Source organism: Hipposideros armiger, unplaced genomic scaffold (genome assembly GCF_001890085.2).
Source record: "Hipposideros armiger isolate ML-2016 unplaced genomic scaffold, ASM189008v1 scaffold_460, whole genome shotgun sequence".
Classification (NCBI taxonomy): Eukaryota; Metazoa; Chordata; class Mammalia; order Chiroptera; family Hipposideridae; genus Hipposideros; species Hipposideros armiger.
In genome coordinates, this window is record NW_017731810.1 from 429,378 (window position 1) to 456,908 (window position 27,531).

At 47.0% G+C, this 27,531-nt stretch overlaps 1 protein-coding gene across 1 annotated transcript in view; it reads right to left on the reverse strand.

The window, feature by feature from the left end:
- Positions 1-27,531, reverse strand: part of ABCC1 (ATP binding cassette subfamily C member 1 (ABCC1 blood group)) — a 126,110-nt gene that overhangs the window by 93,999 nt on the left and 4,580 nt on the right. The window contains exons 2-3 of the mRNA XM_019666077.1: positions 4,575-4,751; positions 1,173-1,298 (exon numbers count right to left, since the gene is read on the reverse strand). Coding sequence (XP_019521622.1) covers positions 1,173-1,298; positions 4,575-4,751 — 303 coding nt within the window. The remainder of the gene's footprint in view (positions 1-1,172; positions 1,299-4,574; positions 4,752-27,531) is intronic.

Here is a 27,531-nt window from a genome sequence, read left to right on the forward strand (position 1 = left end):
AGAACCAGCCAGGCTGGGTGTGAAGCCAGCTCTGCCGCTTACTGGCTGTGTGACCTTGGACCGGTTCCTTCACTTCTCTGTGCCTCAACTTGTTTATCAACAAAATCGGGATAATGAGCTAACATTCTTAAACGAATGGATACGCCAAGGGATTAGAACAGTGCCTGGCACACAGCACAGCTGTAAGGACTCGCTGTCCCTCACAATCTTGCTCCAACTTGCCTCTCTTGACCCGTCTTCTGTCACATCCACTGTCCGCCCCCTGAACCCCTGCTCCACGATCCTGCTTCACAGAGCGGCTCATCTTCCTTCCCCAGATACTCCCTTTTGGCCCCCAACCCTTCCTTGGACACACTGCTCTCCCTGCTCAAAACGCCCTGCCCCAAAATTGCTCCCTAACTCATTCTACAACACTCAAGGGTTATGCTCACCGAGAACCTTTCAGGCTTCTCAGAGGACCCAAGACACATGGTATCTTGCAGAAATGGCCCTTAATTCAGAGCATGTCACTGTGGAATGCAAGAGCTAAATGCATGGCCTCTGGGGTGACCACCTCTCCCTTGGCTATGTTATTAGCTGTGTGACCTTTAGCAGGGCACATAACCTCTCTGTGCCTTAGTCGCCTCGCCTTAAAATACAGACAAAGCAGAACCTATCCCACAGGGTTGATCTGAGAATTTGACATAGTAAGTACTCAAATCACTGTCAGCTGCAATTAAGTACTTCCCCTGCTTGTATCTCCCACTAAATGAGAGACCCCCGTGGGGCAGGGTGGTTCTATTCAGCTTGGAATCCCACCCTTGCACCAGAGCCTGAAAACTCAAGAAGCCATTGGGTCTTGGGCAATTACTATAAACGACTGAGCTGGCCAGTGCAAGAAGAGAGTACAGCAAGTGCAACGGAGGAGGGCACCTGCCATTCAGCCTCTGGGCAGGGAGGACAGCAGGGCCTGGTGGGGACTGTGGTAACCTGGACAGTGCATGCCCCCTTTAAAGGCTGCAGTCACCCCACAGCTCCAGCTGCCTGCTGCTCTAGATAACTACGAGTCCGGTGTCGCCAGCTCTTTGAGTTTTTCAAGCGAAGCCAGATTTCTGGATTTTTTGCTGTGAGATCCTCTCATTTCAAAATGCTGGCCACTGCTTTTGGTCTTCACGGTGCCAGCTCCTACTTACCATGGTGATACCCAAGAAGGTAGGGCTGACCAGGAACACGGGGGCCGGGAACTCGCCCCAACTTCTTTCCCAGAAAGAGTAGAAGAGGTCTGCCCAACAGACGAGCCAGAGCAAAACTCCCAAGGCCTGGAAGAGAAGTACATGCAAAGCTTAAAATGGGTGGCACTGGAACTCACCCCTGCTCAGCCTCAGGGGGACCTACCAGCCCCTAGACTATCAGCTGTGGTCCTTGGACATAGCACAGACCCTCTGGAACACAGAGAGATGCTCTGTGGCGTTACCCACCATCTGGGCCATTTCACTCGTCTGTAACCAGCATCCTGTCCTCCCCCGCGCCCCCGGCATGACTATTGGTCTGGTCACTATTTGCCCCAGCACCTGAAAACTCAGGAGATCTGTCTAGAGCTTGTCTGGGTCAGCAACCCCAGCAGCGAGCATAAGACCCCTCTCACAATAACCATTCATTCAACAATATTCATCTGGCCAAAATTTATCGGGGGCCAACTATGGGCCACACACTTTTCAAAGTGCCAAGGATCCAACAGGACACGAAACAGACAAACGTGCCTCCCTTAGACTTATCAGGGGAATCACTTCATAAATTACATAAATGACTAACCACTACACTGTACACCTGAAACTAATTTAAAATAATACTGAATGTCAACTGTAACTAAAAAAAATAGTCACGGGGGTATAAAATACAGCATAGAGAATACAGTCAATAATATTATAATAACTATGCACAGTGTCAGATGGGTAATAGACTTATTTATTGGGGTTATCACTTTGTGAGGTATATAAGTGTCTAACTACTATACTGTTTTGTACACCTGAAACTAATTTAAAAAAAAAAAGTGCTTGCCTTCATGGAGCTGAGATTCTAGTGAAAACAAACAGGCAAGAAGCAAACTTAAAAATATATACAATAATGCCAAAGAAAAATAAGTGATATGAAAAAAAAATAAAAGAGGAGATTGGGTGTCAGCCTCTCCGATCAGGTGACATCTGAGTAAAGGGCCAAAAGTGAACATTTGAGGGAAAAAACAAATCAGGCAGAGGGACAGCAAGTGCAAAGGCCCTGGGGTAGGAACATGGTGGATGGGTTTAGGGCTGATGCGGAAAGAGCAATGGGTGTGGCAGGAGATGGCAGGCACAAGAGGAGCCTGGAGCCACTGAGAGGACTTCTGGACTGTGGTGAGCAAGTGCTGGAGGGTTTCTGAGCAAGACAAGAACAAAAGCCAATTTATATTTTAAAGGCAGATGTTTCCCAGGGAAGTGCTCCCAGAGGTCTAAGGAAGATATAAGATCTAATTCAAGAGAGGGCAATGGGTCGCATTTGGAGATGCGCTTGAATAGGCAAAGGGACAGCTGCAATAAAATCATCCAAGTTTTCCTGTTTACCAAGGGTTCATGGAAATAAGCCTTGGCAAACGTGGCTTTAAAAATTACTGAGAAAGGTGTAACTATAAAATGTAAGTGACCGCTAGAGCATTCGTGGCTACCTGGCGATACCTAGACAATGGCAAAGCCACAATGAGTTAAGTTACAGGGGCCAGGCTTTCCGACTTCTAAGTAACTTCCCTCACATACTAGCCCTTCCACTCACTGAAGGGCCTCAGAAATTATTTGTCATTTTGTTTTTTTAGCATGATTGGGAACACTGGAAAACTCTTAAATCCTCAGATGCCAGGGGTCTTCTTTAATATCAGTGCTTAGTAGAAACTAACTCCATAATAAATGGACTTCAATTCCACATGTGGTGTGTTTAAGCACGCTTAAGTAAGAAGCCCATTTGTTAAATGTCTTTTTAAAATGTCAACATTTGAATGAAGTTTTTGATATATTCATTTGCTACATCAACCATGGTTTCATAATTGACCTTTTTGAACAACTTGGTTTCAGAACTTGTAAAATGAACTGAGAGTCTTGTGTGTCAAATTCAGACGTGTGAGAATAATGTGTTCATCAAGCATGGGTCTTGCAAAACACACACACAGGCACACAGACGAAAAGCAAAACAACGAACAAACGAAACCTACTGAGATAGATACATGCGAAGTGGAGGGGAGAAGGTGGAATGAGGAACATGGTGTGTACATGCTGTTTAACACGACTTCCCCTCAGAAGGCTTATCTTTGAGGGGCAGAACGGCAACTGCGCAGGAGAAAGCAGGCGCCATTTTGACCACATGACCACACCCCTTCAATGAGCAAGTTACCGTGTGATCCTACATGTAACAGCCGGAGGACACCACGTCCCTCTTGCAGTTTCCCTTTCAGACATGTGTCCCCTGAATCTAATCATGAGAAAACATTACAGGCCTAAGTGGAGGACTCAGTCTAAAACAAAAGGCCCAGGGGCCAGCCGAGTGGCTCAGTTGGTTAAAAGCTCACTCAAGAGTGCGAGCTCTGAGCGACAGGGTCGCCGGTTCGATTCCCGACCCAAGCTGAGCTGCCAACAGGTGGCAAAATGGCTCAGTTTAAAAAAAAAAAAAAAGACAGTAAATAAATAAAACAAAAGGCCCACATTGTTCAGCTCTGTCAATTTCATAAAACACAAAGAAAGGTGAAGGGACCTTCCAGATAAAATCAAACTAAAGGACAACGTGACTCAGTGCAACACGTGACCTTGGCCTGGATCCTGAACTGGGGGAGAAAAATGCTCAAAAAGACACAGTATTGGGACAATTGACAAAATGGAAATGCAGACAAATTTTGTAAAAAAAAACAAAAACCATTATGTCCATGTTAAATCTCCTGAATTTAATAATTGTACTGTGGTCCCCAATAAAAATCTTTAAAAAAAAACACAACCAAAAAAACCCCAATAAAAATCTTTAAAAAAAATAACAACATTGTACTGTGGTTACATTACAAGAATTAATGGGTAAAGGGGCTGCTATCTACTCTCGAACAATTCAGAAAATAAATAGTAGGTGTATATGGAGAGGACAAAAGCGAATAATAAAACAAATATGGCAAAATGTTACACATCGGTGACTGAAAGCAACGGGTCTACAGGGCTAGAGAGGGTTCTTGGTATCATTCTTGCAGCTTTTCTATAGTGTGAAATTATTTCAAGATTAAAAACTGTTTCTTTAAGTAAAAAGATATCCCTGGTCCAGCAGGAAGACCTCCTGATTTTGTCCTGACAATCTGAGATAGATCCTATCATCCCCATTGTAATGACACAGAGCTGAGGCTCAGGGGGGCTAAAAAAAAGTGCAGAGTCAACATGGGAACCCACGTCTAAATCCAGGGCCGCAGCCTTTATCTACCACATCATTATCCTGTCTTCTAGAAAAAGGAACTCAGGGCCGATGAAGTGGAAGAAATATGTCAGTTGTCACGAATGGCGACTCCCCACCCAGGCACAGCCCCCGTCCCCATGATGACTTACAGTCTTGGCTTTGTTGAGATGCGTCATCTGAATGTAGCCCCGGTCATGGTGGGAGAGATAGAGGAAGTAGAAGGGGAAGCAGACCCAGAGGTAAAAACAAGGCACCCACACGAGGATGGTGTTCTGAAAGCACTTGGTGAAGTCAGGGTTGCTGGTGTTCCACGTGACGGTCCACTCCTGCGGACACAAACATAGGCGAGGGCTCAGCGGGACGCACCAAAGAGGGACAGGGGCCGGTGCGGAGTTCAAACCCAGGGGACACGGGCCTCAGGAACACAGACAAGATCCCTACATGCAAGGCCGTCTCAGGCAGAACATGCAAACTGGGAAGATCGATCAGCAGCCAGAAAGGCTAAGAACCAGGAATGAGGAAGAAAGGTACAAGGTGCGCCTCGTGGCACGTACCAGGCAGGTGCCTGAGCCTTTACGAAGGATGGAGACGGACGTTTAAAGGAATCCGGGAGGGTATTCGCCTGTAAACTGAAGTCCTTTAGTCGTATGAATGAATCGTTCCTACTTGACTGTCTTGTGAATCGAGGACTTTCTCAACTGTCTCATCACCATCGCCACCTCCATCACCACCATCATCACCATCACAGTCACTTTCACCACCACCACCAAGGTATCAGATGGAGGGAATAACTTCATAAGTCGTATAAATGTCTAACCACTAAGCTGTACACCTGAAACTATATAACACTGAATGTCAACTAACTGAAACAAACAAACAAAAAATCACCATCAACACCCTCACCCCCATCATCACAGATAATACCAAAACTACAGTTCTGCATGCTAGGCCCTAGTCTAAGTGCTTTAGATGTATTATCTCCTTTAATTCCCTAAGTATTGTCCTTTATCCCTCCTTTTTCAGATGCGAAAACTGAGACACAGAGAGGTTCAGTGATTTGTCCAGTAGCCCAGCTGCTAAGCCATGGAGCAGATTGAAACTCAGGGTATTTGGTCTGGAGTCCCTGCATTTTTACCACTAAACTATCTAGGCTTGGAAACAAATATGCTTTAACTACTTTTATTTTTTAAGAAACCTGCATTTTGTCAGAGACATGCCAAATAAATACTTACTTACGAGTATCTAGATCAAGTATGTCTGCCCAAGAATAAGCTTCAACCAGCTGTTAAGACTTCAGTAACGGAGAATTTAATTCAAGTCCTGATCTGACCACTGACTGACCAGTTACACGACTTTGGGAAAAGTTATTACCCTACTGTGGGGTCTCAATTTCCTATTGATTAGGTCAGATTAATTTAGAGGTCTGGAATAGGCGACCTTTACACCAATTTGGCCCACAAATGGTTTGTAATTATTGTTGTTTTAAACATGCTTTAAATTTTTTTTTTATTAGATGCCAACATTTAGATTAGATGCCAACATTTCAAATCAGGAAATTTCATATAAAAATTTGGATTTCTAGCTTCTCTTAAAAATATGAGAAAATTTGGCAGCACTGGGCCCGTATTCCTACTTCACAGCCATCAGCAAGCGCTGGGGCATGGCCAGCCCCTGGATAGGGTCCATGTGTTCCAGTTGGCCAGTCCCCACGCATACAGCCTACTTCTCACCTAGCCCTCTCTCTCCACTCTCTCCAGATTTCTGATTCCACAAGCCTTCCCCCAGTCAGATAAGTGAGACCGCCAAGGAACTCCAGGGAACCTGGAATCAAACAGCTCCATACAAGCTTTAAAGCTACACCAACGAATGTTAAAAGAGAAAGTGACGGGAACATCAACAAATGTTAGAAGAGAGATGATGGGAACAAGCAGATAATTTCACTTAAACATCTGACAATCTGATCAAAACATATACTCCACGCATTTCAAAAAAGAGACCTAGTCATGTACAACAATGTGAATATACTTAACACAACGGAGGTGTGCACTTAAAAATGTTAAAGGTGATTTAAAAAATAAAGACTCTGACTTGAAGGAAAAAAAGACAGAGGTCTAGGTATTAAGCAAATATGGTGTATCTAAACTGGTTCTTCGGAGATATGATTGATAAACAGTTCCATGATATAAATGGTTGTTTTTCCAGAACCAAGAACAGGGAATCAATGAAATGAAAACTTTAAAAGATTAACCCTCACAAAGGGGTCTAGCTAGAAACTTCTAAACACAAAGAAACCCTAAGAAGGACAAAGGCACTTGGGCACTTGGAAGACAGCCTTGTAAATAAGAATTTCATCATGGAGAGAGGGGTGATTTATATCAAAGACTGATTTAAACTGGTTTCCCACCACTTGTAATTCTTAGGTGACGGTAAAAAAGGGACTTAAGCTAGTGGTGGTGATTATATTCTGAACAGTTTCTGAGCAGTTGCCAAGAAAAAGCTTATTCCAAAAAAATTTGCCCTTCTACTAAGAAAATGATGCTGGAGCTTAACCTGTGCAGTTATGTATACGAGCAGCTCAGTTCGTGTGAGATATTCCAATAACCTCATCCTTGCCCCAATTATTCCTTGCCTGGATTACTGTACGAGTTTCCTACCCATTCCAGCCCCTCCTGGCCCCACTACGTCCTCACCACTACAGCCAAAGTTATCTAATCTGTCCATCCATCTATACATGCATCTGTAGATATATCTACCTGCCCACTCGTAAACCCAGCCAACCATCCATCTCTCTATCCATCCACTAGTCTAGCCACCCACCCAGCCATCCATGTCTCTCTCTATTAACTTACTAATAGGTAATACATTTGTGTCCTCAAACTTTTTCAAACTACACGAAATGCTATACTACGAAAAATAAGTCTTCCCTCAACTCGCAGACCCCCATCCTACCCTGCAGGCAAAGCTGCCGTTGCTAACATCTTGTGTGTCCGTCCAGATATCTTCCAAATACTGTGTGTATCTATTTTGTTTCCCCCAAAGGTACCGTAATACATGCCCGTTCTTTACCTTACTTTTTTTATTTAACTAATACTAGAAACTGATCTACTTTATTCTTGACAGCTTAATTCTCTTTTGAACAAAGGGTAGAAGTGATCAGCCATCTTCCCATCCTGGTCCCTAACCCCCAAGTTCTTCTCTGTAGAGGCAACTGTTATCGGTTTCTTATGTATCCTTCCAGAAAATACTTTAGGCATACATAGCAAAAATCAATATATATTTTCTGTTATCACAAGGAAGGAGCCAACTCTATATGCTGTCCTATACCTTGTTTTCTCCTAATAATAGGTCTTAAACCTATTATTACACATAAACAGCTACTCATTTCTGTGCCAGTTGCTTTATATGCCACCGTGTGAAGGACTTGATTTAATGAGTATCCTGCCAAATGGGCACTGGGCTATTCTCACAAACAATGCAGCAGTGAATAAACAACAAACTACATGACATCACACACAAACATAGTTTAAGATCGCCTTTTAAAAGTGAATTTCCTGGTCAAAGGGTGCACACCTTTAAAATTTAAACAGACACTGCCCTCAAAATGGATACCATCAATTTACACTCCACCCAACAAGGTACAAAAGCAACTACTTCCCAAACTATGATGTATCACAAGCTTTGACCTCCGCCAATCTGATAGCAGAAAATATCTCATGGTAGCTTAGCTTTCCTTTTCCCTCTATGAGTGAAACGAAAGATCCTTCCATATGTGTTTGAATGCAGCTGGGATTTCCTGCTCAGAGGAAAATGCATAGACTTACATACTTGTGTTATAATAATAAATGGGACAGATCTCATCGCCCTCTCCGCTCTGGGTAACAACCTCTAATGGCTCCCTATCACCTCTGAGAGCTGATCTTTGCTGTGGGTTATGAGGCCTTCCACACTCTCAAGCCCCATCTATTTTCTCCTACAGTTTCTCCTGCCCTGTTCCCCAGGACATCAGCTAAGGGATTCACTCAAATAAGCACTTGCCAAGCATATGCCAGGCACTGTTCAAGGGGCTGGAGATTCAGGAAGGCCATGGCCCCTGCCTTCAAGGCATTCCCCGGCTGCTGGTCAAATGAATGGTTCTTTGCGGTGCCTCTTGCTAGATGCTCTCCCTGTAATGTCTTCCCATCATAACACACTCCTATTCATCCTTCAAATCCCAACTCAGGGGCCCCCTTTAAGAATCCTTCCAAGCCATCAGACATTCTCACCCCACCACGTCAGCAATGATTTTCTTACATGTCTGTCAATACTTCTGTCCTGCAAGGACCATGCAACAACCTTGGTGCCAGGACCATGGTGGATATACCTGATTCCTATCCTCCTACCCAGCAGGTCCCCAGAGATCATTAAGGAAAAACATGGCCCAAGCCATGCCTTCCCTCCCTAGCATTATTTCCTACATTACTTAAAAAAAAAAAAAAATCCACCCAAGTAGAACCTGGTGCTGACTCCTGGCTTTCTGATCAAGCGGACAGGGATTAAAACTTAGGCTCTGACCTCATGTGAACCTGGGCAGGTCTCCCAGCCTGTCTCCTCACCAGTAAATCAGTCAAGAAAACCCAAGGGCCTGGAAGGGAGTGTGTGTAAGAGGGGCAGTGCAAGCTCTTGAGACAGTAAGTCACGGCTATTAGCAGATACTAATAATTCATAATAATTGCCAGCGCTACCTCCAGCGATGCCCAGTCAGGATGCGTCAAGGACAAAGAAAAGCTCAAGTTAGGAATTGAGCAGGAGGAAATCTGGGAGCATCTAAGGACACGGGAGTCCACGAAGAAGAGGGCAGAGCAACGCTTTGCAAAGGGAGGCGTTTACTCTGCAGAGGGCAGCTTCCTGCTCAAAGCCAGATGCTGACCTTGACCCAGAGGGCAGAGGTGAAGGGAAGAGGAAGGTGGAACATGAAATGGGGACATGTTGCTGTGAACACGAACTTTCACTGCTACACAAGGCAGCCATCTCGTCCCCCACCCCCACATGGCCTCAGTCACTGCTGCCACGGCCAACGGTGGCCCTGACCACAACTGTCACAATAAAGATAAGCATGTCAGGGCCTCCTGCGTGTCCCGCACTGGCTGGGACCTTGATGTCTCCTCTGTCCAAAGGGACTCCCTCACTACCCCCGGAGATAAGCAGCATGCCCCCCTCTATGCGGGGTTTCTGGGGGAAGCAGCGAGTGCTGAGGGTCATTAGAAGGTTAAGGAAGGATAACTGCCGCCTAAGTCAGCCAGTCCCTCACTGCCCCCAACCCAGGGAGAACAGCTACTCCTGGCCTTCCTCCCGGGGGCTTTGTCTCCTAATCCACGGAGCTTCAGAAATCACGCTGGCCGGACCTCCGCTCTCTGATTCTGCTAACAGAGCATCCATTGGTCCAACTGCCAGGAAACAAAATTCTGCCCAGGAGATCAGAAAACGGTCACCAGCGCTGGCAGGCTCTGCACTTCAGGGAACCTGGCCAAGGACAGTTCTAGAAGGTACACCCCCCAGCACCCCCAACTGAGGTGTCTCTTCTCAGGACACCTCCGTGACTTAGTCACCTTCTACATCCCCCGCCCTCAGCCCCAACATTCAAGGATCTGGGACCAGGTCCATGTCGGCTGGGCCCGTGAGCTGTGGGGGTTCATGAACTTTCTATTGCGTGGTGTCATCTCACCCCCTTCTCTCTCTGGGTGGAATAGAGGCTGGAGCACTGGCCCCAGTCTCCCACGGACAGGAGCCTGCTCAGTCCTCACAAGGGGCACCGCTGCTATTTCCACTTCACAGATGAGGAAATTGAGGCACCAGGAAATGAGACATCTTCCCAAAGGCCATGCTGCAGTGGGTATATGTTGTCCCCACCCCAAGCCCCATGCACGTGTTCCCTTCTCTGGCAAAAGCCCCTGGCTCCTGTTCATCAACGAATCCTCCCCTACTCTCAGCCACACATTCCTGCAAAGCTCCAGGGGTGGGTCCTCATTAGCATCAGCAGTCTTTTACTCACATGCTGGTGATTGGTTATAGAATGGGCACTTGACCCAAGATGAGCCAATCACAGCAAGGACACGGACTCTCGTGTTTCCACTGATGCCAAGTGATGACGTGCAGTTTACAGACATCTCAGCCATTTACAAGGGGAGTGCCAGGTTTGGGAGGGAAAAGTAAAGGATGGCACCACCATGGTGAGTGTGAGAATGAAGCCGACATTGGAAAAGGTGGAGGTGAAAGAAACTGGCGCTTGGTGCCATTGTGGGCTGCTGGATCAAGCTTCGCCTGCAGTCCACGCCCCCCACTGGACTCCCCTAATAAATTTACTTTATTGTTCACACAACTTTGAAATGAATTTGCTTTCATAATACAAAGTATCCTAGTAATACAAATTCTTATCCACTGTCTGTCCCCTTGTCCCTTTTCTCACAGGTTCAGCTCTCTTCTCTATGTATTCACTGTGTGACCTCAGACACGTTACTCAACCTCTCTGAGCCTCATCTATGACTAAGGCTAAGAATACCTATCTCTTAAAGCTATTCTAAAGAGTAAATAAAATTACATACAGCTCAGTGTTGTATATTAATACCCCATAAGAAGCTACTGACAGTAATCTTAATTCTTAAGTCAGTAATAAATATAAATGAAGTGTATAGCACTATACCCTTAATATAACCTTATATTATTATTAATACTAATAATACCACCACCTAACTTTAACTGAGTTCTATGTGCCAGGCAGTGTTTCTCTGCATTTTGTATAAATTAACTCCTTTATGAGTTCTGTTTTGATCCCCATTTTGTAGAAGAGGAAATTGAGACAGAGAAGTCAAATGACTTGCCTAAGATCACACAGCTTGTAAGTGATGGATCTGGGGTGCAAACCCAGAAGCCTAACTGTTGACCCCTCCCCACCACACACACACATACACAGATTCCTAGTGATGGTAACATATGAATCTTAGCAGAGCCTTCTGAGGCACTGGCCTTGACCCATGGGAAATCTCAGCCAAGAGGAAGGCCTGAGTCCTCAAACCAGCATCAAGTTCAGAGCCAATTACTTGCATCCATTTCCTATGGCTGCTGTTACAAATGGCCAGAAACTCAGTGGCTTAAAACAACACAATTTTTCATCACACAGGCATCTGACGTGGGTCTCACTAGGCTAAAATGAAGGTGTCAAAAGGGCTGCATTCCTTCTGAGACTCAAGAGAGAATCCATTTCCTGGCCTTTTCCAGAAGCTTCCAGAGGCCACCCACATTCCTAGGCTCATGGCCCCCCCTTGCAGCTTCAAAGCCAGCAGCCTCGGCCAGGCCCTTCTCATGCCGTCATCTCTCTGGTTCTCTCTCGCCTGCCTCCCTCCTCTACCTACAAGGAGCCTGGTGATGAGCTTGGTCCCACCCAGATAAGCCAGGGTGATCTCCCATCCCAAGGTCGGCCGATGAGCAACCTCAGCTCCGTGCGCCACCTTCACTCCCTCTGCCATGTCACAGAACACAGTCACAGGTTCCAGGGGTTAGGTGGTGGACATCTTTGGGGGGCCCACTATTCTGCCTGCCATACCCCCTCAGGTTGATTCCGGTCCACCCTACTCATTCCATGGACCTCCCAGGGGCACCATCACTCCTCCCAGCTGGGTCAGGTTCCGAAGCCACCTCAGTCCTGCCGGGCACAGGCAAGAGGTGGCCCCAGGCAGGCCCGAGACGTGGCTTCATGCCAAGTGACCCCGAGGCTGGCCGGCCCTCTCAGCTCGGTCATGCTCCTCACAGAAGCACCAGGTACCAGGTGTCTCCTCAGCCGGGGCCTGCACGGCGCTTCCCCTACCCTGGTGCTCTGGCCTGGCTGACACAGCTTCTTGGGGGGCAGGTGGCCCGGGCCTGTGGGGACCAGCCAGGACAGGACGGGAGGCTGCACAGAGGAAGATGGGTAGACAACAGGTGGGTAACGTGATTGTGAACGTGAACTGCTGCTCGGTGTCACCATGATTGGGAGCAGAGGTCCCCTGACTCTTTTTAGGAACAAAGACCTACTAAGCACCAGGCGTTCCACTGGGGTCTGAGCATCCATTTTTCAATTCAGTCGTCTCGATAACCTGCCGCTGTCGGGTTTCTATTGCTCAGTGGACATTTCTCAGGACACCACTATGTGCCAATAGCTTTTGGAGATAAATTACGTTTCCGCTCTCACAGAGTTTCATTCTATCACAGAGGCAGAAAACTAAACAGATCAACTTATATATGCGCCTCTAACGACAAGTATCCTGAAGAAGAATAAAGGCGGCAGAGAATAATGATGGGCAGTGGGTGCCATGTTTATATCAGGTGGACAGAAAAGGCCTCAGGACCAAGATAACATCTGAGCAAAGGCCTGAAGGAAATAAAGAAGCATGTGCCACCTTCCTCCATCTATTGAAAGAAAAAAGGTGAGTATTGATTAAGTTTCTTCGTAGCATGTGCCAGGGAGGAGGTAAATGCTTTCCACCCCATTTAATCTTCACAAACAAACCTGGGAGACAGGTGCTGTAATTAAACCCATTTTACAGATACAAAAACTGAGGCCTGCAAGCAGCGTACACAGCCAGGAAGTTGAATCCAAGTGTAGATGCATCTACATGCATAGAAAACGTACTGTTTGTATTTTTTTTTATCATTTATATGTACTACAGTTCCCATTTTAAATGAGCATAAAAGGGTATATGGTTTAGGCAGGGAAATTTTCTTAGAAAGAGACAAGCAAAACAAAAACTAATAATGATTATCTCCAGGGGTTAGGGTTGCAGCTGGTGAGAGGAAGCAACTATTAGTTTTTGCTTTATTATCTTTGGTACTGTTTGAATTTTCGACTCTGCATGTAGTCCCTCTACAATAATAATAACAGTAACAAAAAAAACCCATTCGCCCTTTAAATAAATAAATAGCAGCAGCAGGAATTTACGGGTAAAAGTTTCTAAATGCTGAGCTGGGAACTAAGAGAAAGCACACATGTATTGGGCGCCTGTAATAACAGCAATATTTGCCACCCCAGGCACGGTGCTGTTTTCCTAGCGTGAGTCCATGGAAACCTCACAGCGGCCCTACAAAGTCAGGACTATTTAAACCCGTCCTTTTCAGGCGAGGACTCTGAGGCCCCGACAGGCTCAGAACTTGCTCAGGCTCACAGAGCCAGGAAGAGGCAGAGCCGAGATTTGAACCCACACACTGTCTGACACTGAGTTCTTAACTCCTGGGCTCCACCGTCCCTCCACCAGGTGCCTGGAACTTTAAGGGCTTTGCAAGGTCAACGGCCTCACCACCCAGCCTGAGTCAGCTTGGAAGGCAACGTTCTCCGGGGCAGGACATCAACCAAATGTCCACCAGGCCTTAGGGGTTCCAAGCTCAGCTGTGCCCATTGGGGAAGCATTGTTCAGGCTCAGACTCAGACGCAGAAATGGTCTACAACTCCCCCTACCCACCTACCCCATGTGAGCACTGCGGGCTGACGCTTACGAACACCACATTCATGGTCTGGGTCCAATAAGTGTCTCTCAACCTCAGCACTACTGAAATTTGGGGCCATAAAATCCTATGTTTTGCGGGGCTGTCCTGTGCCTCATAGGGTGTTGAGCAGCATCCCTGGCCTCTACGCAATAGATACCAGGACCACACAGCATGATAATCCTCACAAACAGCTCCGAGAGGCAGGCAGTACAATTCAGTCCACTTTACAGATACAGAAATTGAGGTCACATAACCTGCAAGCAACAGGCACAGCCAGTTGTGACAATCAAAAATTGTCTCCAGACATTGCCAAATGTCCCCTGGAGGGAAAACTGCCCTAACTGCCCTAATGCAGTGGCCTCACCAGGCCTCCGTTTTTCCATCTGTGAAATGGGACTAGTTCCAGGACCCACCTACTACAGAATTACCAGGAGAGTTAAGGAGATGACCCAGAAGGTTCCAGTTTGAGTTCCTGGCCTAGAGACTGATCAGCACACACAAGTGCAGGGTTTCATTCGTTCACTCATTCATTCCATCAGACAATAAAGATTTACTGAGCACCTATGCTGTGCCAAGCTCTGGGCTGATCGTGGGGATGTGGAGATAAATCAGACGCAGTCCCTGCCCTCTGAAGACTCTCAGTCCATTAAAGCTAGGAGGTCACAAATCAAAGCCTAACTGCAAAGCTCCAATACTTGCTAAGAAGGAAAGGGGAAGGGTGTGGGGACAGCAAGTATCGGGTGAAGGTCTGGGAAGGTGACATTTCAGCAAAGACTGGGAGGGTCAGGAGAAACCGGCCTTGCAAAGATCTGGGGGAAGCCAGTACAAGGCTCAGGGATGGCATGAGCAAAGACACAGGGGTAGAGACCCGTGTAGGTGTCACCTTTTCATAAATGAAGTGAGCGAGGGAGAGGAAGAAAGAAGGGTGTAACTAAAATGCATACAAACGACAACAGAGCGGAGACCTGGCGCGGGTGGGCCTGGGTTTAAATCCACTCGCCCCTGCTCACTCACCTCCTGACCCTCAGAAAATGAGCTCATCTCTCCCACCATGGTCTTCCTCATGTGCAAAAATAGGACTAATGATGGAACCTACTATGCACGGTCTGTAGGGTTATGAGCTTGCCCAGGGCTGCCTAACATTGGCTGGGATGGGCAGGGTGCCAACAGGCTGGTGGCTCAGCACGGCCGGCCACTCTGCAGGGTGCAGACCCACGGGGCGGAAACTCAGGCTAATCATAGTAAGAACAGCAACAGTAAGATGGCAGCTCTTACGGAGCACCGCCTCATACGCTGGGATTGTGCTCCGGGTGTAACGTGCATCGCTCCTTTTTGTCATCAGAGCTACCTCATAAAGTAGGTACTGTCTTCTTCCCATTTTAGAGAGGGACACAGGCACACAGAGGTAGAAGACTCGCTGGAAGGCACACGGGCAGGACCTGGCGAAGCCCGGATTCAAACCCGGAGAGGCTGGCTCCGCGCCCCAGCTAGCTCTTTCTGCAAAGGGAGGGAGCTGTGCAGGGCGAGGTGACAGGCCGTTAATAAAGCCATACTCAGAACCAACACAGTTGCTGGATCTGGCAAAGGGGTAGCTGGGAAACAAAAGAAAGCCAAGAAAGGCACACCGGGAGGCTCCCGGTTAGGTCAGGGGACCCGCTGGGCTTCTGGACATTAATCCTGTGTACAGAGCCAGCATGGGGCCTCCATTTCCCCACCGCAGTCCTGAATGAGAGCCCCTGAGAGGCTGAAGGCCCCACACGGCGGCAAGAGGTGAGGGGGGGAGAAGGGCAGCTGGTGCCAACATCACACTGGCAGAGATGTCCCTGCCCGTTGCCCAGGGGAGCTGCGATCCTTCCTCACCTGCTGACTCACCAGAGCTAAGAATAAAGCCCAGGAATACGGGGGTGGGGCGAGGGATGCATCCAGACCCTACCCCCAGCACCCAGGAAGGCAGGGCAAGAGCCCCGAATCCTTAGCGGACCCTCAGGCCCAAGAACCAAACACCTCGGTGAGAAAGGGGCACGCGTTACATGCAAACCCAAGACTCCCATCTTAACAGGACTTCCAGTGCCGGGAAGAAACAGCCATGGCCGCCCCGTCACAGGCGTCCAAATGTCAGCAGCAGGCAGCGTGCTCGGACCTGCCCTGACCCCGCCGTTCCGGCAGGCCCCGGGAGGCCTCTCACCCGGGCCCTTCCCTACAAGGCACACACTTGTCCTTGCATTCTTCATGCAGCCCTGACCATGTGTTGAGCTCGTCTCCAGCCACTTCCTCTCCTTTCATCAGACTCTGGGGCTGCACCAAATTCTCCATCCGGTCATGGTCCAGGGGCTTGTGAAGGGCGAGGCATGTGCCAGGCACAGGAGTATGTCTGGGGACGCGGCAGTAAACAGAACCGGCAGCGTTCATCCACTTACTGGGCACCATTTCCAGGCGCTGAGGCAGCCTCACTACTCCCCTGAATGAGCAGAGCGTACTGTACACCCAGGTCCCTACTGGCCGCCACCTGGGTCACTGCCAGTCTTTTCTATTCCAAACAAGGGCCCAATGAATTCCTTTAGAAATTACCCCTTAAGCTAAAACAGAAAACACAGGAAGGCCTGACCGGAAGGCCCACACGGCTTCACTTAATCACGCCTAAACCGCACAGGCAGAAGGAAACGTGGCCCAGGGGAGGCTGATAACCCGGAGAGTCACCATGAGAATCATGAAAATAGTAATAAACGCTGACCCCGCCACCCCACCCCTATGGGAATTTAGTCTTTGAACATCGCTGAGTGTATCCAAAGAAAATGAAATCAGTATCGTGAAGCGATACCTGCACTCCCTGTTCACTGCAGCGTTATTCACAGTGGCCCAGACGTGGAAACACCCTAAGTGTCCGGCGACAGAAGACTGGATGAAGATGGAGATGGACCAGGAGGAGGTGGTGGTGAAGGAGCCACGACTCGGTGGTCAAGAGCACAGGCCTTGGTCCTTGTGCTCACACTCTCTGGCTGTGTGGCCTTGGGGACGTCAGTCCACCTCTCTGACTTGCAGCCACTCACCTCTTCTTGGATGGCTGACGCTCAGTGTTAGGGCGAGAGGGCAGCCGTTGGGGTTGAGTGGGGGGCTGCTATTTCTCCCTTCTCCCATAGTATTATTGCTACTATTACTGTTGTTGTCATTGTCACTGTTTAAGTGAAAACAGCTGCACATAAAGCCACGTGCAAGAATGCTGGAGCCCCCCTCCTCCTCCCAGCCCCCCCGCCAAAGACTTTCATTCCATCTTACTCCAGGATTAGCCAGTCATTTAGCATAGCCTGTTGGAGAAGACGCCACTCTGGCCTGCCCCAGAGTCCTCCTATCTTACCACTGACCTGGGAAGCACCCACAACAGCTATTTTAAAACAGGCCACCATGGTGGCAACTGGGGACAATCCCATCACAGTGGCAGGATGGTGCCATGTTTGAGAGCCTAGACTCTGGGCCATACGGCTGGGATTCCATCCGTGCTGCATAAGCTGTATGGCCTTGGGCAAGTCACAGAACCTCTCTGGGCCTCAGTTTCCCCATCTGTAAAACGGATATAATAGTCTATCAAACGGATATCAATAGTCTATCAAACGGATATAAAAGTCTATCAGGGCTGCCTTCAGGATTGAATGGAAAGTGTCTTTGTACAGTGCCTGGGACCATGTAAGTGTTAGTTGTTATTATTATTATTATTATTATTATTATATTATACCATAGTTATTATTAAATCAGGCTGTGACCCTTCCCCCCAGTCTGATGCTCTAGACGCAAGCTCACCCAGCTTTTCCCACCTCAGGGCCTCCCACCAGAATGCCTGTGGCCTGGCCAGCTCCTCAGCCTTCCAGTGTCACCCCAAACGCCGGCTGTGGGAGAGAGGCTCTACCCGTCTAAAGGGCCCCCCTACCCCCATTATTCACTAGGACCCAAACCTGTGTACTTCCTTCAGCACCCATGTTTACTGGGCAGCATGGGGCAGGCGTTACCAGCCAGACTGGGTTTGAATCTGGCTCTGCCATTTACTAACTGGGTGACGTCACCACTCTCTGCCCCAGTTTTCCCATCCATAAGTCAGAAGTAACCACCGTCCCTACCCCACAGGTTGTCAGGATGAAATCACGGTGCTTGGGAACCACTCTGCACTATCAACTATTTTCCTGTTCAGTGTTCAGTGTCTCTGTCTCCTGTTCCTACCTGTCATTTCCCCCAAAGCAGGACCATGTCCTTTTAACTCACCTGCATATAGTAGGTGCTCATTAAATACTTTTCAACAAGTGAAAGAAGGGATGAATAAATCTATCTGAAGAGCAGCCCAGAAATATGCAAAGAAAAGCCAGGGGACCCTCGCCTCTGACCCAGCAATCCTAGTGACGGGCGAAGGTCCAAAGGAAATAACTCAAAACAGCAAGAAAAGGAGCAAGCAGCGTGCAACACCAGGGAGCTCCCAGCACACGGGCGCTAAGCAAGCGGTGGCAGGCGGATCCTGTGGAAAATGACCCAGCTGTCATGAACCAAAGCCAGGGACCACCTCCAGTCCTGGAGAGGCCATCAGTAAAGAGGGGCGGGCACTGGCCACCTGGGGCTCACACTCTCTGCAGAGAAGTTTTTAACCTGCACATGAAAACAGACCAAGAACTAGAGCAAAGACACCGTCTCTGACCAGGACGGCAGAAGACCTGCGATTCAGGGTGAGGGGAAGATTTCGAATCAAGGAAACAGACAGTGCTTAAGGTAGCAGGAGAAGGGGGTATCTTTTTTTCTATGGAGAGGTTTAGATGCCATCTTGGCAAATCCTTCCATAGCCCCAGGCACAGATAGTAAATTGTCTAATCTCTACAACAAACCCACGGGGAGACAGGTACTATCATTATTCTCCATTTTACAGGTGTGGAAACTGAGGCGCAGAATGAAAAGGCTCCCTGACCTGGGCCGAGGAGACTGTGTGACCTGAAGAACCAGAAGTTAACGGTGGCTAACTCGGGGGCCAACTTAGAACCACACCACTGTCCAGTGCTTCTTCTACCCTGCATTTCGCTTTGGACCAGAGTGGGGACAGCTGTGTGACAATGATGATGATGACAATCGTACTAACAACGACGGCTTGGCAAAAGTAATAACAACAGCACTTAACAGTAATAGGACTGGCACGCTGATCGCATATTAACTCATTTTACAACTCTGTGAGGCACTGCCATGCTCATTTTGCACAGGAGAAAATGGAGGCACAGAGAGGTCAAGTCACTTGTCCAAGGTCACACAGCTCGCGAGCAGCAGGACCAGGATCTGAGCGGAGGCTGCACTGGCTCCCTGTGCTACGGTGCTCCTCTAAACACCTTCACAGCCGTGGCCTCCATGAGACAGGGAGACCGAGTGTTTTACTCACCATGGACGTATCCCCAGCACTTCGCATGGAACCTATGTCAATAAAAGAACTAATACACAGAAGAGAGAAGAAGGGATAGAGGGAGGGAATGGAAGCTATTATCATATTCCGTCAATTCTAAGACCCGTGTCTCTTCCCACTTTACTATCTTTGATCTCAGTCTGCTTTTCATAATGAATGCATCCTACAATCTCTGCTGGCCTCATTTTCACAGCATAACATCTCCGAAATGGAGATGCGCGTCACAACTGCCAGCCTCTTGGACGCGATGAACTGCGGCATGCCTCCATCAACAGCCTGGCCTCGCTCACTGCGCCATTAACGGGTGACAAGAGGCCTTTTCCTAAGCTTCCAGAATCAAGAAGGAAAAATGACGGAAAATGCCCTTACTTCTTAGCCAAGCTAACCCTAGGAGAGAGGCCATCACCCTTCCGGCCCCACCTCCTCACTACGGCTCCGTAACGACTTGATTAACTTGCATGGAGGGCTGAGCGCACGTGCCAAGCTACCTGACCAGGCCAGCTCACGCAGAACTGCCGGCAGCCTGATCTGCTCATCTCCACCTGCCAGCTGCCTCCTTGTCTCCAACGGCTCCTTTCCCAGGCCAGGTTGTTTTTGCCAAACCCAGGCAGAAAGCAGGCAATAAAATCTGCTCGACCAAGGACGGCCCTTTCAAAGTGCATGGTGACCAAGAGGCCTTGCTTTCTGCCTGGCCCCAGAGAGAGGTCCTCTCTGCAGCACAGGATTCTTTCTGAAACACACCCTCGGACGGGATTGGCCTGGCAAAAGGGTCATTCTTTTAAACTTCAGCTTCAAGGTCCATAGGTTCCTTTCTCCCCAATTTCTATCACGTCCTCAAGGAGCAACAAATATTCTGAATTCACAGCCACACGTGAAACTCCTTCACAGGTTTATTAGGGATCTGATATTATCGGCGGGAATAGGTCTGAAACCTACTAACTGGCTACAGATGTCAAGCATTGATATTACTAACAGTCAGTCAGTTACCCAGGAGAAAACAGAGTGTGTCCCTAGCACATGACAGCCTTTCCCAAAACATGGCGTAGCTGAGCGTATCTCAGCCTCAGCACTATTGACATTTGGGCCCCAATAAGTCTCTGTTCTCGAGGGGCTGCCCTGTACATTGTATAATGTTAGCAGCAGCCCTGGCCTCTCCCCAGCAATCCTAGTGATGGGCAAAGTAACCACTGTCCCTCAGATGCCAGGAGCACCCGCCCTCCACTGTGACAATCAAAAATGTTTCCAGATGTCGAAAAATGTTCCCTGGGGGCAAAATCACCTGGAGTTGAGAACCACTGATCTAGGCAGTTTGCAGACTACTCTATTTTGTCATTTCAGTAGTGACACAGTTAATAGCTGTTAGGTAAACACACCAATATGACCAACCTGGGACTTCACAGATATTCTAAAGCGAGAGGAAACTTCCTTTGGGATATTTTTATTCAGGTTTCAAAAAAAAATGAACTGATTTAGAGGACAGTATTACGTAAATACAGATGTGGCAGACGCTGCCGGCTGGCTTACTAAACCTGAGCCCTTCCCAGCTAACTCCCGTCTCTCTTGCTGCCTCTCACTAAACAAACACACCACAAATGCTCTCTTTCCCTGCCTCTCTTGTAGCTAGAGGTGGTCGGGGCCAGTGCAAGGATATTCAGGGGACCCTCAGAGACTGTCGGCTGGGTGAGGCCAGGCCATGGGACCAATGGGTGAGGGCTCTGTCTATAAGCACAACTCATGACCCTCAGAGGTTCCCTCTCCTGCAAGGGGCATCTGAGAGTCACAGACATGCCTCTCCTGGCTGCCCCGCTCCTGCCCAGGTCTTGTTTCACATTTCCCCCAGATCTCCCTGTGCACAGAGGCTAAAAAACAAGGCGACGACCAACCGCCTCCAAAGGGAACAATTATTAGCAAATTACTTAATTAGGCTCCTGTCGACATTTCATCTTCAAGTAAAAACCTGTTCATTACAGACGGGCCATATCCAACATGCACTAGTAAATGAAAACAAAAAATAAGTATGTTTCTATAGGCTCCCTTTCTTGTTTTTTGTTTGTTTGTTTTTTTAAATACTATAATTTAGGATATGGAGAACAGAGACTGAAAATGAAAACGCTATCTGCCAATAAGAGAGTACCTTATGGATATGGAAAATTTTCACATTTTACTATACGTGTTTCTGTGCTGCTTCATTTCATGCTGTACTCTTACAATATCAAAGAAGAGAACGAGTAAGAGAAAAAAGTCCCTTTAAGTAATTCAGTCACTAACTACCAGGTCGCCTTCCCCAGCACCCCGCAGCTCCAACTATCCCCTGGGGCCACTGGTCACCAGCCTCTCGATGCTGAGTGGAGGGACCCCAGAAGCAACTGTCATTAACATGTGTCTATCATCTGCTTTTAATAATAATAGAAACAACAGTACTGTATATCCTTTGATCCTGCTAGAATGGTGAACTGGGACAACTCTTTTGTAAAAACAAGACTATAGCTAGAGCGAAATCTTTTCTAGTGTTCTGAGATGCTCCACTCCACTCCTGAGAATATGTTCTTTTTTTGGCTGAGCCATCCTGCCACCTGTTGGCAGCTCAGTGACAGCTCAGCTCGGGCCGGGAATCAAACCGGCGACCCTGTTGCTCAGAGCTCGCACTCTTAACCAACTGAGCCACTAAGCCGGCCCCTGAGAATATGTTCTACGGAAATAAGTCCACAGGCACTATCCATATGATATTCACTACAATGTTTTCTAAAAAAAAAAAAACACACACACACACAAAAAAAACATTCAAAAGAAAAAATAAAGAAAGGGGAGGACAGCAACCTAAACATCAAACCACACATAGTAATTACGTAAATTATAGTCCACCACTACCAGGAACAATGGCTTGGACATTTAAAGGTATAATTTTAAAAGTAATATAAGAACATGGGAAAATTCTTACAACCGTAAATGGAAAATGTAGTATAGAAAATGGAAGGCACACTACACATGCAACCTCGCAAAATTATATACAAATTTGGACAAGAATTCAACGTTAACACTTCAATACACCAACAATGGCCTATGGAAATATATTTGCCGGGTGGCCGGTTAGCTCAGGTGGTTAACACCAAGGTTGCTAGTTCGATTCCCACATGGGCAAGTGAGCTGTGCCCTCCACAACTAGACTGAAAACAACAACTTGACTTGGAGCTGATAGGTCCTGGAAAAACACACTGTTCCCCAATAAAGTTTTTTTAAAAAGAAAAATATTTGCAACATACATGATAGACAAAGGGGCAAGATTCCCAATATGTCAAGAGCTCCTGAAAATCAATAGGAAAAAAATAAGCCAATGCAGAGATGTACAAAAAGGACCCAGAAAGACATGCGCAGAAAAGAACACACAAATCACCAGGGAAAATGTTGCAGGATGTTCAACTTCTAACTTCTAAAGGAAATGAGGATGAAAATAATATCTTTTCTATCCATCAAGCTAACAAAATTCAGCCATGTCCAGGGCTGGGAGGATGCATGCAGAGAAATGCAAATTCTTGTTTCCTGTCACTGGAAACGGACTTGCTGCCACCTTTCTGGAAAATTACGAGGCAGCAATTAGTAAATAGAAAAAATGTACATAATTTTCGCCTATGTACAAGGATGTTCACTGGAACACTGTTTTCAGGTACAAAAATAGGAAATGAAGGCAAGCAATGGTTAGTAATAGGAAAACGGCTGAATTATAGCAAATCTGTAACTTGAAATGTTAAACTACTGTAAAGAGTGAGAGTCTATGTATTGACGAACATCGTATGTTAAGTAAAAATAAAATGCAGAGTGATTACAACAGAACCTATTTTATTTTAAACATATTTATGTTTATAAATGTTTCTAGGATTATAGAGAAGACTGGAAGAATACCTTGATTATCAGATAACTCAAGAGAGTAGCATGTTGAGAATTTAAATATCTTTGTGTTGTTTGTTTTGTAATCAGAAAACTGATTAAACTGAAAATATGGTGTAAAAATTAAATCAGAGTTGTATTAGCATGGTGGGATTATGAGTCAAACTTTGACATGCTGTTAAATTGTTGATGTGAAAGCACTATTTTTTTTTTCAATTGTATTGGGGAACAGCCATGGTCATTGGTTACACATTGCTTTCCTGCTACAATGGCATAGTTGACTCTTTTGGGGGTGGGGGCGCAGCTCACAGTGGCCCATGCGGGGATCTAACTGGCAACCTTGGTGTTATCGGCACCACACTCTAACCAAATGAGCTCACCAGTCACCCCTAAAAGCATTTTTTAAACAACAGAAAAGCCAATGATGTGTAAAATTTAAACATAGCTTTTAAAAACTGGGGAAATGGGGCCGGCCGAGTGGCTCAGTTGGTTAAGAGCTCGCTCAAGAGTTTGAGCTCTGAGCAACAGCGGTTCGAGTCCAGCCCGAGCTGAGCAGCCACTGAGCTGCCAACAGGTAGCAGGATGGCTCAGCTAAAAAAAATAATAATAATAAAAATAAAATTAAAAATAAAAAACTGGGGAAAAAACCCAAGCATTCTCAAGACCGAACCTCCTGGAAAGGTTGAATTCAACTGGGCAAAACCCTCTCTCACTGTACAGGGAAGCAAGGATAAAGCCCGGTCAATTCCCAGCTTGCTCAATGCTCTCAGGTGGCAGGAATACAACAGGTGTTTAGTAAATGCTGGTGGGTCCATTAGTGGGCGTGTAAAGTATGGCAGCCACGTGACAATCAGGATTATCCAATTTCAGTAGCATCTACCTCTCTGAACCCAGCAACTTCTCAAGGTGGAGTTTATTCTGCTGAGTCATTTACATCTATTTGCATAGATGTGCAAAGGTGAGTCCCCAGGAATGTTCCAGGCAGCACTGTTTTATCGATGCCAGAAATCTGGAACCCACACCAGCCGACAGCCACCAAGAGGGGGCTAGGTAAATAGATGGCAGAGTCATGTAACAGAAGATTGTATGGCTTGTAAAGAAGTGCTATTTCCTTTTCCTTTCGATTTGCCCGGACTTAACATGGAAAGAAAATCGACATTGGTTTTTAAGTGGAGGAGGCAAGATACAGAACATTGCTTAGAATATGAACCCATTTGGAGAGGGAAAAAAGATACTCTCTCTCTCTCTCTCACCTCTTCATACATACTTGCATAAGCTTGACATTTTTCTAGAAGGATACCCAAGAAATTACCATCTATGGCTGCTGAGAACAGAGCGCAAGGGAGGGGAAGTACCGAAATTTTTACTTTCCCTTTATAGTCTTCTAAAATATTCACCTTAAAAGTAACAGCACAATCAAAAAAAGTTACCGTGCAAGATCTTCCTGATGCAATCAGCCAGATCAACTCGGCAACTAGTTTTAAAAAGAGTTTTCTAGCAATCCAAATATAGAGAGTCATCTTAATCACCTAAGAAAGAACCTCATCATCTTAAATGGGTCATGAAAAGTCTTTGGAGGGAAATTCCAACTTGGTCTGACTCAAGAGTTTCAGCTAAGATTCTCAAACCGATGAGACTCAAAAATTTTAAAATTAATTTTAAAAACTTGAGATTCATACAAACATAAAACGGATCAGAAACCCATGCCTTCATCCAGGCACAAAATATTGCTCCATTTCCTTGCCAAGCTGGGGTAAGTTTCCTCCTTGGAACTTCCAGGCCCTTATTGTTACCACAAGCCATTTGATTAGTGCTGTATGCATTTTTGCAGAGTGCTCCAGGCAAGGTTTTTATGCGTTTTGGGCTCTGCAGTTCCTTTGAGTTAATATCTATGATACTCTGACCATACCAAGCACCCCAGGGCCTTTGTACTTGCTGTTCCCTTTATCTGGGGCTCCCTTCCCCCCACCCCCCTTGCACGACTAGCTTCACCATTCAGCTCACAGGTCAAATGTCACCTCCTCTGAAACGCCTTCTCTGGACATCCCTCTATCATAGCTGGCACCCCACCTGGGTACTTCCCAGTTTATATCATTGTGACACTTACCACTATCCAAAATTGTTTTGATAATACCCATTGTGAGCTCCATGAGAACATGGGCCTCGTCTGTCTCATTCATGGCTGTATTCCCAGTGTCTAGAACAGTGCCAGCACATAGTAGGTGCACAGTTAATATAAAAGTGAACACATGAATGAGGGCAAAACAGCTGTGGGAAGAACAAGAAAACGAATCTAGTGTTTTCAAAGACCACACTTAAGCACTCCGTTCTCCCCAAGCAGGTAGCTCCTAAGAGGCCAATAAAAGATAAACTGAGGTTCTCAGGAGACAACTCACAGATAGGGAAGGAAAAAGCCTCATAAAAAAAAAAAAAAGGGCCGGCCGAGTGGCTCAGTTGGTTAAGAGCTCACTCAAGGGTTTGAGCTCTGAGCAACAGTGGTTTGAGTCCAGCCCGAGCTGAGCTGCCGCTGAGCTGCCAACAGGTGGTAGGATGGCTCAGCTAAAAAAAAAAAAACAAAAACCCTCAATTACTACCTAAGGGTACATAACGCCCGCCTAGGGCTGCCCTCCATGGTCATCGAGACCCATTGTCCAGAACTTGGCAACATCCTTCAGAAGATGAACCCCACAATTAAACCAAAGGGACACTTCAGTAGAATCTCAACTTTATAACTGCCCACCCCTCCTGGGGCAGTTTAAAATGAAGGAACACAGCTTCAAAGCAGACCTCGAAAAACAGGCAAAGTTTTCTCCCCACAACTGTACCGCCACACCCCCCCCCCATCCAGAATGGATTAGGGGAAGTGGAAGAGGCCCTGAGTGAAACGAGGCAAATAGCATGAAAATGGCTGCTAGCTAATTGGAGTTTAACCTCATGAACGTCTCATTAAGCTTCTCCAAGGCAACCCCAATAAGCCAATTACACAAGTCCAACAGCCTAAAAACTCAGGGAAATACAAGCAGGGGGGGGCCAAAGCCTTGCCCAAAATTTCTTCTCTGGATTCCTCTACACCAGGACTTCACCACCCAGGGGACATCTGACAATGTCTGGAGACATTTTTGTTGTCAAGACAGGGTAAGTGCTACTGGCATCCCGAGGATGGAGGCCAGGGATACTGCTAAACATCCCACGATGCACACAGGATGGCCCCACAACAGAGTTAGCCAGCCCCAAGCATCACGAGTGCTGAGGCTGAGAAACCGTGCTGCACACCTACCACCCAGCCCCCAAACTGGCTTCCTCAAAGGCCCTCCTCAACCCTCAGCCTTTAAGAGGTCAGTACAGCTCCCCCACCTCTATCAGAAGGGACACTGTCCCAGGTTCCCAGCCAGGATGGGGGAAGCACTCGCCTCAGGATGTTCAGGCCCCCAGATGTTCAGGCCCCTGTCACTATCCATATCCACTTCATTAGCACTGTAATCCTTTTTTTGCAAAATATTCAGGCAAGTTACTACGGGCTTGAGTTTTACTGACCATGAAGATCTGACAATAAAAGCGAGACAGTATCCCAGCATGAAAATCTGGAGCTAACACAGAAATCAGACGCCTGCTTCAAATGCCTCTGGCATTGATAATTAGTTTATCCATCCCCCTCCTGCCAACACGACCCGGCTGGAGCCAGGATCTTGGTGTCGGCCAGGCCCCAATCACTTCACCAAAAGGCTGGGCTTCAAAGCAGGGGATGCCAACTCCAACACCTACAGGTGCCAGGTGAGGGAAGCAGACCAGGTGAGCAAGCACAATGAAAAAAGGCAACGGACACTGCCCTTAGAATTTAAGCTGCAGAAAGGAGTGGGGATTGAGGCAAACTGGAGCCATCCAGCTGACTGCTACCATGTAAAGGCAGGCCCCCGTGCTGTCAGATCTTCCGATTTTTTAAGAGAAGCCAGAAATCCCTATTTTTCTGTGAAATCTTACAAATCAGTAAATATTAGCAATTACAGTGATCCGTAATTAAAACAAAGCCAAACCAGCACCTTGGTGGGCTCCATCTAACCCCCACTTTAGAACTGGCATCTAAGACACTCAAGTTCAAATGTTAATTGAGCCTACTGTGCGTGAGGCACTGGGTCCTGGGAAGAGAGAGATGGATGAGACTTGGGTTGACCCTTGCAGGATAAAATACAAGCAGTCAAATGTGGAAGTTGGAGGGCTCTGTCTACCTGAGTATCCATTTGAGACAGGTGAGTGATATTCATCCTTAGAGATCTCTGGAGAGAGGCTTCAACGCAGCTCAAAAGCCATTCCAGTGCTTCATG